At 52.3% G+C, this 16,434-nt stretch overlaps 7 protein-coding genes across 7 annotated transcripts; 5 read left to right on the top strand and 2 right to left on the bottom strand.

Annotated features, from left to right (window-relative positions):
* Positions 1-40: 40 nt before the first annotated feature.
* Positions 41-5,711, top strand: CC77DRAFT_1053096 (beta and beta-prime subunits of DNA dependent RNA-polymerase). Its single transcript, XM_018527729.1, has 3 exons — positions 41-309; positions 364-3,649; positions 3,696-5,711. The coding sequence occupies exons 1-3, from the start codon at positions 128-130 to the stop codon at positions 5,577-5,579; spliced, it is 5,352 nt and encodes a 1,783-aa protein (XP_018382412.1). The 5' UTR covers positions 41-127; the 3' UTR covers positions 5,580-5,711.
* A 1,878-nt stretch (positions 5,712-7,589) lies between these two features.
* CC77DRAFT_996656 (CAP20-like protein) lies at positions 7,590-8,696 on the top strand. Its single transcript, XM_018536485.1, has 2 exons — positions 7,590-7,717; positions 8,049-8,696. The coding sequence occupies exons 1-2, from the start codon at positions 7,628-7,630 to the stop codon at positions 8,505-8,507; spliced, it is 549 nt and encodes a 182-aa protein (XP_018382411.1). The 5' UTR covers positions 7,590-7,627; the 3' UTR covers positions 8,508-8,696.
* A 250-nt stretch (positions 8,697-8,946) lies between these two features.
* Positions 8,947-9,723, bottom strand: CC77DRAFT_1098015 (hypothetical protein; the record flags this gene model as incomplete). Its single annotated transcript, XM_018529924.1, has 4 exons — positions 8,947-9,254; positions 9,304-9,499; positions 9,554-9,575; positions 9,719-9,723. The coding sequence occupies 4 exons, from the start codon at positions 9,721-9,723 to the stop codon at positions 9,073-9,075; spliced, it is 405 nt and encodes a 134-aa protein (XP_018382410.1). The 3' UTR covers positions 8,947-9,072.
* Positions 9,724-9,897: 174 nt separating this feature from the next.
* CC77DRAFT_1098014 (WD40 repeat-like protein) lies at positions 9,898-11,539 on the top strand. Its single transcript, XM_018529923.1, has 3 exons — positions 9,898-10,510; positions 10,561-10,812; positions 10,866-11,539. The coding sequence occupies exons 1-3, from the start codon at positions 9,926-9,928 to the stop codon at positions 11,367-11,369; spliced, it is 1,341 nt and encodes a 446-aa protein (XP_018382409.1). The 5' UTR covers positions 9,898-9,925; the 3' UTR covers positions 11,370-11,539.
* A 93-nt stretch (positions 11,540-11,632) lies between these two features.
* Positions 11,633-12,971, top strand: CC77DRAFT_1023745 (alpha/beta-hydrolase). Its single transcript, XM_018525721.1, has 3 exons — positions 11,633-11,947; positions 12,004-12,283; positions 12,337-12,971. The coding sequence occupies exons 1-3, from the start codon at positions 11,775-11,777 to the stop codon at positions 12,877-12,879; spliced, it is 996 nt and encodes a 331-aa protein (XP_018382408.1). The 5' UTR covers positions 11,633-11,774; the 3' UTR covers positions 12,880-12,971.
* Positions 12,925-13,171, bottom strand: CC77DRAFT_369763 (hypothetical protein). Its single transcript, XM_018531401.1, has one exon. The coding sequence runs from the start codon at positions 13,126-13,128 to the stop codon at positions 12,970-12,972; it is 159 nt and encodes a 52-aa protein (XP_018382407.1). The 5' UTR covers positions 13,129-13,171; the 3' UTR covers positions 12,925-12,969.
* Positions 13,172-13,968: 797 nt separating this feature from the next.
* CC77DRAFT_1098012 (FAD-binding domain-containing protein) lies at positions 13,969-16,049 on the top strand. The gene is made up of 3 exons (XM_018529922.1): positions 13,969-14,834; positions 14,890-15,287; positions 15,334-16,049. The coding sequence occupies exons 1-3, from the start codon at positions 14,375-14,377 to the stop codon at positions 15,973-15,975; spliced, it is 1,500 nt and encodes a 499-aa protein (XP_018382406.1). The 5' UTR covers positions 13,969-14,374; the 3' UTR covers positions 15,976-16,049.
* The last annotated feature ends 385 nt before the right edge of the window (positions 16,050-16,434 follow it).

Below are 16,434 nucleotides of genomic sequence, written 5' to 3'. Positions count from 1 at the left end.
CCTGGCCGAACTTTTTTGGTCCCGAAAAAACTCCCCGCAAGTCTCGCGCCTGCTGCGAACCTTCACTGAACGCCTTTGCGCGCGATTCTCTCCCGGCAGAAAGCGCAACAGGCAAATAGGTGCCGTCATGAATACCCACCAGCCAACTTCCTCGGCCATTAATGGCGTCGAGTTTGGCTTCTTGACCACAAACGACATCAAGTCGCTCTCGGTGAAGCGCATCACGAACCCGACCACCTTCGATACACTGCTTCACCCCGTACCCGGCGGTCTGCACGATGCTGCATTGGGCGCTTTCCTGGACAACCCGTGAGCTTCACCATGTTTCTGTCAGCTCTGTTCATTCCGCTAACAAACTTCAAGATGCGGAACATGCGGTCTCACCAGCTTCCTGGGCTGTCCCGGCCACTGCGGCCACATCGAGCTTCCCGTACCCGTATATCACCTCACCTTCATGGACCAGCTGCTTCGACTGCTCCGGGGCAAGTGTGCATACTGCCACCAGCTCAAGCTCGCCCGCGTTCAGATCAACGAATTCGTCTCCAAGCTGCGGTTAATACGATGTGGATTGGTAAAAGAGGCAGCCGAGATGCACGAGCATATTAACATGGACAAGGGCAAGTCCAGCACTCAGAATGCAGACAACTCGGAAGACGACGACGACGATGACAACGCCGACATCATCACACAGCGCAACAGCTACGTCAAGAAGTGCATGAAACGAGCAAACATTTCCAAGCACGATGCACGATCGATACGCGACAAGAATGAGACCATCTCCGACGCGCGGCGACAAGTGGTCAAGGACTTCTACGCCGATCTCAGCAAGCGCAAGACCTGCGGCAATTGCCAGGGCATCAGCCCAACATACCGCAAGGACCGTGGCATCAAGATCTTCCGAAAGGCCATGAGCCAGAAAGACAAGGCCAAGATGGCTCAGCTGGAAAAGCGCATACAGAACCCGCTGGATGTCCTGGCTCGCAGAGACGCGAAGGCGAAGAAGCAACACGTACACGCGGATGAAGGAGTCGCAGACCTGGACCCGATCTCGGACGAAGACGAAGGCGTTGATATGGAGGACATACAACAGGCCGACGGGTCGCTCCTTGCCACCGAGTCGCGCATGGCGCGGAAAGCGAAGCCCGCAACCGATGCCTCCGAGAGTCTGCAGGAGTACGTGAGTGCAACAGAGGTCAAGGCGGCCATGACTCTGCTCTTCGAAGGCGAGCCTGAGATAATGCGGCTGCTTTACAGCCCTTACGGAACCAAGTCTCTTGTCGATGTAAACGCCGACATGTTCTTTACTCAAGCCGTCATTGTACCACCGAACAAGTACAGACCGGAGGACAAGACCGGCGACTCCATTGCCGAATCCGCCAGGAACAAGCTCTACAAGAGCATTCTCGAAGCATGCGACACGATCCGTCAAATCAGCCAGGAGATGCAGGGTAAACCCAACGAACTTGGATACCGACAGCGCAACTTCGACGACATGCAGACCCAGTTCGTCGCTCTTCAAGGCGCTGTGAACGCGCTCATCGACCGCGATGCAAACCCCGTACAGGGCCGCGCGGCAGTCACAAACGCTGATGGTATCAAGCAGGGTCTGGAAAAGAAGGAGGGTCTCTTCCGGAAAAACATGATGGGCAAGCGTGTCAACTTCGCCGCGCGCAGTGTCATTTCGCCCGACCCGAACATCGAGACGAACGAGATTGGTGTCCCTCCAGTGTTCGCCATGAAGCTTACATACCCGGAACCCGTCACAAACCACAACTTTTACGATCTCAAAGAGGCCGTCCTAAACGGCCCAGACAAGTGGCCAGGAGCGCATGCTATTGAGAACGAGTTTGGGCAAGTCATCTCCCTGAGGAAGAAGAACTACGAGGAGCGTCTAGCTTTGGCGAACCAGCTGCTCGCACCCTCGAACTCGTACTCCAACGGTGCTCGGAATAAGAAGGTGCATCGTCATCTGAACAACGGCGACGTTGTCATCATGAACCGACAACCGACACTGCACAAGCCTTCAATGATGGCGCATCGAGCACGTGTTCTACCAGGAGAGAAGACCATTCGCATGCACTACGCCAACTGTAACACATACAACGCCGATTTCGACGGTGACGAGATGAACATGCATTTCCCCCAGAACGAGCTTGCCCGAGCGGAGGCTATGACGGTAGCGGACACAGATCACCAATACCTATCTGCGACTGCTGGAAAGCCGCTGCGTGGTTTGATTCAGGACCATATTTCCATGGGAGTCTGGCTTTCGAACAAGGACACATTCTTCACACGGGAAGAGTACCACCAACTACTATACTCCTGTCTGCGACCTGAAGATGGACATACGACATCAGGCAGACTTGAGACTGTGATTCCTGCAGTACTAAAACCCCGGCCAATGTGGACAGGAAAACAGATCATCAGCACTGTTCTGAAGAACATTAAGCCTGCAGAATATCAGGAATTGACGCTCACGTCCAAGTCATCAACCAATGGCAAGCTTTGGGGTGCCCACGTTGAAGAGCAGATTGTCATTGTCAAGGATGGTCAACTGCTTTCTGGTATTATGGACAAGAGTCAGATTGGACCTGCCGCAGGTGGTCTGATCAACGGCATCTACGAGGCTTACGGGGAGACGATTGCTGGACGCGCCCTTAGTATCATCGGTCGGCTGCTTACCAAGATGCTTCACATGCGCGCCTTCTCCTGTGGTGTTCAGGATCTGATTCTCACAGAGGAAGGAGACCGCGCTAGATTGGAAGAACTCCGAAAGGCAGAGAAGATTGGGTTCGAGGTGGCCTCCAAGTACGTCACTATGGATGCGGAAAAGATTGACCCTACCAACCCAGAGTTACGGCGACGCCTTGAAGCTGTCCTGCGAGACGATACCAAGCAACACGGTCTCGATCTGCTTACAAACACTGCCAACGGCAAGATCTCCTCCACGGTCACCGCAGCCTGTTTGCCTGACAAGCTCATCAAGCCATTCCCGAAGAACCAAATGCAAGCCATGACAGGTTCTGGAGCCAAGGGTAGTATGGTCAACGCCAACCAGATTTCATGTAATCTCGGTCAGCAAGTCTTGGAAGGTCGAAGAGTTCCAGTCATGATTTCTGGTAAAACGCTGCCATGCTTCAAGCCCTTCGAGACAAGTGTTCGTGCTGGTGGCTACATTGTCAATCGTTTCTTGACTGGTATCCGACCGCAAGAGTACTACTTCCATATGATGGCTGGTCGAGAAGGTCTCATTGATACCGCTGTCAAGACTTCGCGCTCTGGTTACTTGCAACGATGTATTATCAAGGGTATGGAAGGTCTCAAGGTCGAATACGACACTTCAGTCCGCGACTCCGACGGTACCATGGTCCAGTTCCTGTACGGTGAAGATGGTCTCGACACGACAAAGCAGAAGTACCTCAACGACTTCAAGTTCCAGGCGGAGAACTTCTACTCGCTAGCCCAAGCGCTCCACACCGCGGAAGCCTACCCGAAGGTCTCTAGTACTGAAGCAGCTGAGCACAACAAGAAGGCTGCGAAGAAGGCCAGGAAGGGTGATGTGGCAGCAATGGATCCTGCCACTGCAGTTTACACGCCATCACGGCATAGTGGCAGTACCTCTGAGAAGTTTTTGCAGGCTAAGCGCGACGTAAGTTCCTTGAATTCGTGTCGTTACAATTTACTAACTATCACAGTACTGTGACCAAAACCCCGACAAGCTGCTCAAGAACAAGAAGAAAGACGAAGAGGGTGAGATTCTCAAGCGTACTTTCGAGCAGATGCTTGATCTCAAGTACCTCAGATCTCTTGTTGAACCTGGCGAAGCTGTTGGTGTCGTCGCTGGGCAGTCTATTGGTGAGCCCTCCACACAGATGACGTTGAACACTTTCCATTTGGCTGGTCACTCTGCCAAGAACGTCACACTCGGTATCCCACGTCTACGAGAAATCGTCATGACTGCTAGTGCGAATATTTCCACCCCATCTATGCAGCTGTATCCTCACCCCGAGTTGTCCAAGGAAGACAACGAGAAGTTTGCCAAGAGTATCACTCGTCTGCCACTCTCGGCTGTGCTCGACAAGGTCACTGTCACTGAGACATCTGGCCCTGGTGAACAATTCGGCCAATCCAGGAGCTACAAGATTCGCCTGGACTTCTACCCAGCAAAGGAATACACTAAAGAGTATGCCATCAAGGTTCGCGACGTCGCCGAGTCCATCGAACAAAAGTTCTGTCCACGTCTCCAGAAGATCGTTCGTGTCGATCTTAAGAAGAAGGCTGCAGAAAAGTCCTTGTCAACAGCGAAGTCGGCTGCTATCCCTACTATCGGTGAGAAGACTGGTAGGAGTGGAGAGCAGACAGTCGAAGAGTCCGAGGAGACCATCCGGGCTGGTCGGGAAGGCGGAGCGGAAGACGATGACAGTGATGACGGCGAGGGTGACAACGATACTACTCATGCCAAGGATCGCGGCCGACGGGAGGACAGTGTAGCTTACGAAGAGCCGGAAGAGGAGGAACAGGCTGTCAACGATAGGCTTGACCGAGAAGACGAGGTCAGCGAAGACGATGAGACCTACGGTGGCAGCCCCAAGCCCTCGCGTGCGGTTACCCCTGACCCCAACTCCGACGATGAGGATGAACGTATGCTCGTCCCCACCGACGAGTCCTCAGAAATCCGCCACGACCGTATCTGCCACAAGAACAGTGACATTTTTGACTTCAAGTTCGATGACCGCAAAGGAGCTTTCTGCGAGATTACTTTTGAATTCTCCGCATCTACACCGAAGCTTCTCATGCTGCACCATGTGGAAGACGCTGCCAATTTCGCCACTATCCACGTCATTCCCGGTATCACTGCCGCCCAATTTTCAGCCAAGTCAAAGGACAACCCTGAGGATGTCATCAATACCGAAGGCTCCAACCTCATTGCCATGCGCGAGTACGCACACATCATCGATGTAAACCGTACTACAACCAACGACATTGTGGCTATGTTGCATCTCTACGGTGTCGAGGCCGCTCGTGCGACGATCGTCCGCGAGATGCACGGCGTCTTCTCTGGTCACGGTATCTCCGTCGACCAACGCCATCTCAACCTCATCGCCGATACCATGACTAAGGGCGGTGGTTTCACACCATTCAACCGTATCGGTATGAAGGGTAACGTGAGTCCTTTCATGAAGATGAGTTTCGAAACCACCGTTGGTTTCCTCAAGGACGCTGTCATGGAGCGCGACTGGGATGAGCTCAAGAACCCCAGTGCACGTATTGTCGTTGGTAGATTGGGTGGTATCGGTACGGGTGCGTTTGACGTACTCGCACCGGTCAAGATTAGGGATCCGTTGAAGGACGTTGCTGAGGAGGTCAATGACGTCGTGCTCAACGATGTTCGTGAGAAGCGTGATTCCGATTCGGAGTCTGAAGAGGAAGAAGAAGAGGACGAGGATGTCGACGGCGATATTCAGATGAACGACGTGGAGATGGAGGATGTCGATGCTGCTGAAGAGGAAGAGGTTGTTCAACAATCACCCAAGAAGAAGGACAAGAAGAGTAAGAAGCACAGGCGGAGTAGCGATTAGGCGCCGTTGTTTTCGTTTGCTTGTACGTTACATTAAGAGGTGTTTCTGGGCATGGTACGGGCGTTTGACAAAAGGCGGGATAATATTGATGTAGTTTAGCATGTCGACAATGTGAAATGGCAAAAGTGTTCCAATTCGAAGGTCCTTTGATAGCGATGATGGTGTCCGAGTTGAATTCGAAATTAGCATCTCAGAGCCTGCTGGGACGGTCACCGACACTCATGACCGAGATGGTACTAGCTATGCTGTAGCAAAGATCGATACCTGCTACTGCTTTAGGTATGGGTCGTCATTATCGTGATCTTTTACGTCGTATAGATCGGCAGCCCGCCTCCCGCAAATCTGGGAATACGCATGTCGGAACTGGTATCTGCATTTCGTCTTCGTATAGCCCGTAGTTGAGTAAGGTTTCTACATCGGACATGTAAGAACACATCATCATTCACTGTACAAAGAGGGCCATTGTTCAAAATGTACAGCCGATTACTCTCGGTTCTGAAAGGCAGGATAAGATGGCATGTCGAGGTGCTCGACGACCCTAGTACCCACTGTATGACCTCGTAGCAACATGTCTACATGCTTGTATCGTACCACTCGCTGACGGATAGCTGCCGTCTTGCGCAACCGTCATTGCGGCCTTCTCCTTATCCACAAGAACGCATGTCGTCGAACTAGCCTCAACAAACGACAGCGATCATCGATGAACCGTCCTCGCTTAAGCTGTCGATCCGCCACAGCGCATAAGCACGTGAAAGCTGCCGTTGTGGTGAAAGTGGCGGGCGTGGGCCTTGTTTATCGCATCCTTCCCGGCAGTCCGGCCTCGTCAAGAAGGAATGCCGATTATCGAGGTTTGGAGGCAGGTGCATGCCGCGGTTGCATTGAGGCTCGGTAGCAGCTGATCGTGAGTATCGTCACTCGTGATAGCCAAGCCATTGAAGAAATAATGAGAGGAGACTTGTTTGCGAGCTTGAGCCGCAAGGCGTGACATGCAAAGCTCCGCTATGGCGCGATGAGTAAGCTCGCGCAACATGTGCGAAAAACACGATTCGTGCACTAGCAGTACGCCAAACCTCGTCATCCACTTTCACATGCGATAGTTCAGCCCTCGAAGTTTCGATGCTATTTCAGGACCTAGAACGGCCTCAACACGTCCCACTACCTGCTGCATTGATGTCAATACGCCCGCCGTCCTGCACTCCTGCTGATGCACAAGAGGAGTACTTGTGCGGCACGCATGACGGAACCAGTCCCCGAGGCCGCTCAATGGCAACGAGGGGGTTGTCGACGTGATAAGGGTTCCCCAATTGAGGGGCGCAATCCCTAGCTGTAATGCACTGTTGCCAATCGATCTACGGTCGTTTCTCAGCGAGGAATTGGAGCTCACCCGATAGCTGACGCGCGAGCGGAGGCGACGCACGGTATGACCAGGACGCGATAGGATACAAAGGGGAAGCCGGCACTCCGGTGTATACAGGGCAGCCGAGTGGTTTGAGTATCTCGCCAACGAGAGAGCACGTGGCTGATCTTATCTGATGTCGCTGAGTTGTGACTGGCCAAAGCGTCGCTTCTTTCACATGCCAGGCGCAAGCTGTACGCCCTGCATCCCAACTCCTCAACGCTCTACATGCGCCAGATAGAGTTCGAGACGCGGGGCACATGAAAAAAGCATATTGCGGCGTGTTTGTGTAGCGTCAGGCTTGCATCGACTCCGCACGCTGGATCTCAACGTTCGAAATGAGAAGCGACGCGAGAAGTCAACTTGGGTAGTGACGTTTTGGTAGGCCCCAGTGTAGATTGACATAGCGCTTGTCGATAGCCACTTTCACATGCCACTGCATCTTATTCACCCCAGCCCACTGAACCACACCGTTTTCAGCAAAGCCTCCCAACCAAAGACAGTCACATCATAGCGCACCGTCGTATAATAAGGTCGACCGAAACCCGTTCTCTCTCTACGTTACTGTTACTCCTCCACTGCCTCCCTGCTCAACAATCATTCAGCATCCACTACAGTAGACTGCAACACTGCATATTTGCTACTGCAATTAATGGCACCGCACGCTACTGACGACGGCAACAACATGAGCTCTGAAGCGCCTATGACCAATGGCGAGACGCCCACCTCCAAGGCTCTATCGGTACGTACTGTTCACTTTCCTACACGCTCATTGGCGGTCTCTGCCTCTTAGTGGCCACAATGGAAAGCGTACCACTTGGCGTTTCTGCGCTATTTGACATCAATCGTGAACGATTGCGAAGTCTGGACGACTTTGGGACCGCAATCTATTTGGGTCAGCAATATGGCGCACGAATCCCACGATGCAGATGCGGAGCTTACGGCCCAGCCAATCAACCTGCCATGCTCGGAGCCTTCTTACAGCATGAACTTTATTTGGCAGAAGCTATCCGAAAGCAACCGCATCTTGGACTTTGACCTTTAGAGTATAACAGTGAGCTAATGAATATCAGCATCTGCACTCCTACCCTGTAGTTCACGACAGTGTTGAGACCTTCAAGTCCAACCCCTATGGTTCGCGCGCCTTGAACCTCGCCAACAACACCTACCAGTCCATCGTCGCACCCTTTCACCCATACTTGCGCACACCCTACTCCTACATCTCACCCTACCTGGCACGCGCCGACCAGCTCGGGGACTCTGGCCTATCCACTCTAGAGACACACCTACCCATTGTCAAGGAAGACACTTCAAAACTGAAAGAATATGCTTTCTCGCCCGTCACATACGTGCAAGGTACCTGGCAAGACGAATACAACAAGACGCATTACAACAACGGCGTTGTCAAGATGGGTGTTGCGACAGTCAGCTTCGAGCTCAGGATGTTGAGCGATGCGTGTGACGTTGTGTTGAATTACCTGAACAAGGGAAAGGAGCAGACGAAGAAGAAGGTTGACGAGGTCAAGCAGTAGAGTAAGGCGCTAATGTGCAAAGTCTGGCAGTGTGTTTGTACGATGAGAGACAATTGGAAAAGCAAGGGCAAAGGGGCGTCCATCAGTGTGGCCTTGTTGACGTAACGTGGAGTAACTTTCTTGCGTCCGTTTGCGCACCTTTCCTTAGAAGATAGACCGATTAATAAATGATATCCCTTCTGTTCAATTGTTGTTCTTCGTACAGAGGCTTTATGTGAAATGTTTGGGTCGTTTGGACTGCAGCCACTTGGTTAATGGCTCGGTACATCGGTCCGGTCGTATCGCCAGGCCGTCCTCACCCTTCCATAGTCCCATCAGCACGATACATCTTACTAGCATCACCCAGTAGTGGAAACAGAGGCCAACGTGAAGATCATGTGCATTTCATGAAGTTCGTGAATTGAGCCGGATGCCGGATTTTTCATGCTTTGATTATCAAGCCGAAATACACGCCTGGATGGCAGGCCACTTTTGGGGTCCTGTCCTCCTATGATATCCACCGCTCATGCAGCATCTTCCGTATCAAATCATGCCCATCTGCGCCCAGCCGTAACCGAAGGAAAGCCTAGAACTGTAAGGGAGTGAAGAACCACCTGTTCTTTCCGGACTGGTATCGCTCCTCGAAGGCCTTCTTGACGGTCTTCTTGGCCTCCTCCCGTTGCGAGACCTCCTTGAATGTGTCGGCGGAAACGACGCCCTTGAGGTTCTCGAGCTCGATGGTGTACCGGGTGGGCATGATGTGGGTGTCTGCGTCTATCAGCGTCTGCCCAGGAATTGCGTCCTCATGTCCACATACAGTTGACCTGCTTGACGAAAGGCTTGACCTTGCTCTTCTTGGCCTGCTTGGTCTTTGACATGCGGCGGGTGACCTTGGATGGGTAGGTCTCGATACCGGCAACGAGCGCGTGGGGGAAGGGGTGGCTCTTGGTGCCGTTGTCAAGTGGTGAGATGATCACACACTTCTTTCCGGCATAGCGGCCCCTGGTGATGATCTAGGCGGACTGTGAGTGCATGCGAGGGAGCTGGATCGAGCGATTTCAACGTACGACAACGCGTCCGACCTTGAGGCTGGAGGATGTGTTAGCAGCTGCTCTGTCGCATGTTGTGGATTTTCAAGGGTGCAGCAAATGGCGGCTCCGGGCACAGGATAACGCATCGCGGGCGCCAATTTGCATCGCAGGGAGATTCGTGGGTATTGGGGCACTCACAACTTCATTTTGGCTGTTGTCCGGGTTAGTGATGGGTACTTGGTCGCGGTTCGAGGTTGAGGAAAATGGGTGCAATATTCGCTTCCTCGTTGTGTCCGGCGCCGCCACGCTAACGTCTTTGGGGCTGGCGGGCCCCGCCCATGCCTAGAAATCCTCAAGACCCGCCAAAACTTCGCGGCGGCGACTGTCGAGAGCTGGACAACCACGAAAATGAAGATCAAGGCCCTCAGCCGGTCCACGGCCTCTACACAGGCACCCGGCTCCAATGTCGCCAAAGTCACGAGGAATCTGGACCCCAACCTCCATCCGTTCGAACGCGCGCGCGAATACACCAGAGCCCTGAATGCGACAAAAGTTGAGCGCATGTTTGCGCAGCCCTTCCTTGGCGATTTCGAGCCTGGCCATGTAGACGGCGTGTACTCGTTCGCAAAAGACCCCAATTCGCTCGAGCACTTTGCCAGTGGAAGTGGAGACGGCATCGTCAAAGTCTGGGACTTTACAAGCAGGGAGGAGAAATGGCAGGCGCAGGCGCATGAAAACCTGGTCAAGGGCATGTGCTGGACGCGAGACAAGAAACTGATAACGTGCGGATCAGACCGCCAGATCCAGCTGTTCGAACCATATGCACAGCCATCCAAATCGCCGCCGAAAGCGACATGGCACGGCAACTCGGCCTTCACATCCGTCTCGCACCACCGCTCGCTGCCTACCTTCGCTGCTGGATCTAGTGTCATTTCTATATACGATACATCAAGGACGTCCGGAGCTCCTGTCTCAAGCCTCGTGTGGCCATCGGTAGGTCGCGATGCCCGGTGAATTCAACGCATGTACTGACTGTGTGACAGGCCATTGATACCATCACCGACGTCAAGTTCAACCAGGTCGAAACATCGATACTGGCATCGTGCGCAACTGATCGCGCTGTCATTCTTTACGACGCCCGAACGAATTCTCCTCTACACCGCACTGTGCTCAACTTCCCAGCAAATTGCATCTCCTGGAATCCTATGGAGGCCTACAACTTCGCTGTCGCGTCCGAAGACCACAACGGATACATCTTCGATATGCGCAACATGAAACGGGCACTGCAAGTATTGGTAAGCTTTCCATCATCACGTCATGACTACGACCAGCTACTAACAACAAACAGAAAGGACATGTTGCGGCAGTCATGTCGATTGAGTTCTCTCCCACTGGAGAAGAGCTCATCACGGGCTCTTACGACCGATCCGTAAGACTCTGGGAGCGACAAAAGGGCCATTCCCGGGATGTCTACCACACCAAGCGGATGCAGCGCGTCTTCTCCGTCGCGTGGAGTCCCGACAACAACTACGTACTAAGCGGCTCAGACGACGGTAACGTCCGTTTGTGGAGAGCGAGAGCTTCCGAGAGACAGGGCGTCAAGTCATTCGCTCTACGACAGAAGCTCGAGTATGACGCAGCGCTCAAGGAGCGATACAAGCATATGCCAGAGATTAAGCGTATCGAGAGACATAGACATCTGCCCAAGACTGTCAAGAAGGCTGGCGAGATCAAGAATGAGGAGCTGAAGGCCCTCAAGAGGAAGGAAGAGAACGAGAGAAGGCACACAAAGAAGGGCACAGTCCGAAGGAAGGCAGAGCGTGAGAAGATGATCTTGGCAAGAGAGCAATGATGTGTCAAAAGGAGGAGGTTAGTATATTTTCTGCATAGCGATGGCGTTCTTGGTATTCAAGTTGAGGACCTGGTATACCGCACGGCACACCTGAGGGTGTATATGGTAGTTCGAAAGATACGAGGCATGCCGACTCTGTCAGGTTGTCTCTCCAAGAACAATTATTTGCTTTCGAACTGAAGCTTTTTGACATCTGATCCACGTGATATCGCGTAATTGCGTCATACCTCGGTCTTGCGTACACCTCAACATGTAACCCGCAGTACGGAAGGGCGTGGAAAGTGACATTTGCCTTACACCGTACAACTTGCCAAAGTATACCAATTACTGACCCCATTTACCTCTCATCTCGATACTCTGGTCTCTAGCAACACCTTCTCGATTTAAACGTATTACGTCGCAGCCATGACATCTGTATCTGCCCTCAAGATCCAAGACACCAAGCTAAGCAGCCTCGGCCTCTCAAAGTCGATTGTAAATAAGGAGAAAGTCTGCTGTTATACGCGTTCTCTAGAAAACGCAGACGACAGGAATCCCATACTTGTTCTGATCCATGGCTACCCGCAGTCAGCTTACATGTGATTGCTCCTTTCTACTCTCTATACCTCCACCGTGTAGACTGACACGAGACCAGGTGGCGACATTTAATCCCCCAGCTTCCATCACAGGCACCACTCTTCGTTCCGGACCTGCCCGGTTATGGCGCTAGTCCACCAATCGAGCGGAACGATAAATTGAGTGTTGGAACGGCAGTACTCGAGGCGCTGAAGACAGAGGTCAAGAAGAGTAAGAGTAAAGACGGGGACATGAAGATTGTGCTTGTCGGGCACGATCGTGGAGCGAGAGTTGCGCACCGCCTTACCGTCAGCGGGGTAGACGGACTGGACATCCTTGGTGTTTGTCTAATAGATATCGTATGATGCAACCCTATGCATTGTTTGAGATTTCGAGATACTGACCATACCAGGTCCCGACTTCGACACAATGGCAACATTTTGCCTCCCCAGCTACTGCGGCGAAGGAGGTTACGGGGTATTTCCACTGGCCGTTGCTCGCAAACGTGGATTTGGCGACACGTATGATCACCGCTTTTGGGCCATCCAACTGGTGTCAGGAAATGATCTTGCTTTGGTCGGGCAAAAGCAACACGGGTGTCGAGAAGCTAAAGGCTGATGAAGCACTGACTGTATATGGCGAGTTCTTCGCACAGGAACATACGCTGAAAGCAAGCTGTGAAGACTATAAGGAGGGCGCTACGACGGATGTCAAGGAACAGGAGAAAGATCAGAAAGAGGGAAGGAAGATTGGAGTCCCGGTGTTGTTGCTGTATAGTGAGGCGGGCATTGGTAGTAGATTCAACTTTCCAGATGTGTGGAGGGAGTGGGTTGGTGAGGGCGTAAGGATCGAGAATCATGGGCTAGGGGACGGAGTTGGACACTTTGGGGCTGAAGAAGCGCCTGATGAGTGCGCGGAGGCTATTGTAAGCTGGCTTGGAACAGTGGTTCGATAGATTTTAGGTACTCGAGCCACATAAGCTTGTATTCCGCTGCATGTAAACTCAACCTCGGAAGACCTCTGTAATGGAGGCACTTTGAAAGCGTCAACTCGATTGAATGCATAGGGGTGTATATGCTAGCGCGTCATGGCCCCATAAGCCTTGTGTTGCATATCGACATCTGCTCTTTCTCAATGCTGCTACCACTAGTTGAAGGTTGCAAACCCCAATGCAGCCCAATACTTGCGATAAGCCCATAAGCATTAAGCTATGCAGTTGAGTTTACAAGGAGAACGTTGATTTGGTAGACAAAATCTCGAGCGTGGCTATGAGCAAGCAATAGAAGTATTTGCCAGACCACTATTTGAAAGTGAGAAGGATAGTGACCAGGAGTTCAGCGCCGGCAAATCTATGAGCGTCAGTATATACCACGCGCATGAAGGTACTCTGCCAAACGTTATGCCATGCCTGCGAGAGTTATGAGTACGATTGCCTCGAGCGTCGAGTCCAATGGCCCCATCATTGAACCTTGCTGCGTGAATGCCATCGAGCGAAAGCTAACATAGAAGCTCGGTTGAGAGCAAGTTTGGTCCTCCGAGTCAAAACGAAAAGTGTCTTAGAAGGCTCCTCGCACTGCTAACCTGGAGACTGGCATGTGTTTTGAATACAGATCGTTACGGCGTGGACAAAGACAGACATTGCATTGATAGAACACCATGTCCTGTTGGTGAGTATCCGCAATGCCAACAACGATAAGCAAGTACCATGCTAGAAATCTCATCCTCCAGGGCTTGCATCGTGGGATATCTCCATGTAATTTCCGTTGCCACAAGCTTTGCAGCTACAGCAAGGTGTGATCCTTTGAACGGCGTACAGTGGGATGCCTCCAGTGCTGACACAATGAGATTATGTGCATCGACCTCTTGCCTTCTGACTTGTCAGTACCGTAACGGTATTGAAGTGATAAAGGGCTTGTGTAGTGAGATGTTGTGGGGAAGGAATTGCTCTTGACGGTCCATGGAGAGCCGCCCCCTTGCCGCCTTGGCAGCTTCTTCGCGTACGCCCGGCAGGTGGACGCTACCACCTTCCTACTCCTGCACGCCAGGCATCAAATCAGCTCAACAGACTCATTACACAGATAAACGGACTAACTGTATCCAACGGTCGCAACAGTATGACTGCATAAAAGCGATACAATCACCGAAAGACATTTCCGCCACTACGGCACCCTGGTGCGCCAGTCCGCATTCTTTACTCCAGATCATCAAATGAGCGATATGGTACGGCAGCGACACGGTTATACCATGGGCTGAAGTCCGTGATCCGTTTACCGACATTTGCAGTGCAGCAAAGGTACCGTCTGGCCCACGGTCGGCACCTGTCAGATGCTTTGTGAGGCTTAATCCAATACATAGAGCGACACGCATGTCTTGTGCCCAGTATCTCACGAGGTCTTCTTCTCTTCGTTCTACACTCCCCATCTGAGCGTCAGCGCAAGTGGTCGGCCATTATGCTTTTTTCTACTGTTGCAGCTTGGCTGTTGTGTGTCGTTCATAGCTCATCTGCGTGCAAAACAGACGATCTGAAGCTCGCAGTATCTACATTAAACCTGCGCCTATCCGAAGCTGCCACCATTACCTTCCCATGGGATACCCGTTGGAACGATCTCCAAGTCCGTGGCTCTTCTCCACGCATATCTCCCGACTACAACGTGGTGGTTGAGGTAGCGACAGAGTCCGACGTGCAAACAACGGTCGCATTGGCCAGTCGTCTCAACATCCCGTTTTTGGCCGTGACAGGGGGCCATGGATGGACCAAAACGCTCAATAAGCTGCCCTATGGTATTCAGATTAACATGCGGAAGCTGAACACTACGACACTCAGTCAAAATGGAAAAACTGCGATGGTTGGAGGCGGAACTATGCAACACGAAATCACTCGCTCGTTGTTCGCCTTGGGCAAGTATGCAGGTGAGATCACGCCTATATCTGCAGACGTACACATACTGATCGTTCTCGTTGCCAGTTACTGGGCTTTCGGCATGTGTGTCGGTTGCGGGCCCATTGTTAGGCGGCGGTCACAGTCTGCTCCAGAACCAACATGGCTACTCCCTAGACGGTCTTGTTTCTGCGCGCGTAGTTCTAGCCAGCGGAAAAGTTGTAGAAGCCTCTCGGACAACAAATGCCGACTTGTTCTGGGCCCTGCAAGGAGCAGGACATAATTTTGGTATTGTGACCAGCCTTGAGGTCCAGACCTACGATATCCCTTCCAACTGGACTGTCTACTCACTCGTTTTCACGACCGACAAGGTTGAGGCGCTCTTCCAGCTGATCAACGAGTTTGAAGAGCCGGCTATGAAACGTCCCGCGAAGCTAGCGCTTACAGGAGTGTTCGTGAGGATACCTGCTGTCGATCCCATCAATGTAAGACGGTCCCACGTCATAGTGCCAGATGCTGACTCTCCACTAGCCAGTTGTCGCATACAATATAATATACGAGGGCACGGAAGCGGAAGCTGAACCATACGCCTTACGTTTCAAAGCGCTCGGTCCAGTATCAACCACAGTATCGACGGACGTCGACTACGTAGAGCTTTATACGGTGACTGGAAACAATCTTCAAAGCCAAGCTTGTACGAGGAACGAGAATATTGCAGGAGCCGGCGTCTCGCTACCTGCTTGGGATCTTGAAGGTGTCCGTAAAGCATTCACAATATTCGGTAACATCACAGCGGATCCCCGCTTTAATACTTCCATTACCTTGCTGGAGAACTACGGCATGCAAGGTGTACGGGCTGTTGAAGCAGCTTCCACGGCAATGCCACCCGAGGAACGTGAGTATCCAATCCTCGCGTCTCCAGTGCTGTGGTGGGCTGGCGATGATGCGCAGACGACCAAAGACGCCTATGCATATACACGTGCGATGCGCAATGCGCTGTTTACGGGCCTTGACAAGAGCAACAAAAAACGACACTGCTATGTGAATTACGCTAGTGGGGAGGAGAGTAAGCCCGAGATGTATGGATACGATGATAGGCTTACGAAGTTAGCCAAGCTGAAGAATGAGTGGGATCCAGAGAACAGGTTCGGGTTTTATAACCCGATAGTGTAGACATAAAAGATGTCACGATATCAGAAGATGAGGTGGTTCGAATCAGACTGCTATTAGACAAAATGCAAGCATGGCCAATGATGGTGCAGGGAGTATCTCGCATCGCGCACCAGTGTCAAATCGAAGCGCCAAACTTCAGCCAGGAGTAAGTCATGTAATTCTCCTTTGCCAAAGCCAACCCAAAAGTATCGCGAGACTACTACATAAGCCACTTCCAGACGGTGTCGTTCTCCTCGGCTGCAACGCTGCCCTCCGGGCCCCAGTTGACGTCCTTTGGCTTAGGCGCCCACAGTCTTGCACACTCCTCCAGATGCTTCGCAACAGCATCTTCAGTCAGCTCCACCCCTGACTTTACCACCTGTCCCTCCTCGCCCCCTGATACCTCCTCTGACACCTCCCCTTCCATCCCCTCTCGAGCAGGCAGAGCGAAGGTCCTCGCAGCATTGTGGAGCTGCTCTA

This window comes from Alternaria alternata (assembly GCF_001642055.1).
Source record: "Alternaria alternata strain SRC1lrK2f unplaced genomic scaffold CC77scaffold_20, whole genome shotgun sequence".
Classification (NCBI taxonomy): domain Eukaryota; kingdom Fungi; phylum Ascomycota; class Dothideomycetes; order Pleosporales; family Pleosporaceae; genus Alternaria; species Alternaria alternata.
This window is presented reverse-complemented; position numbering and strand designations above follow the sequence as displayed.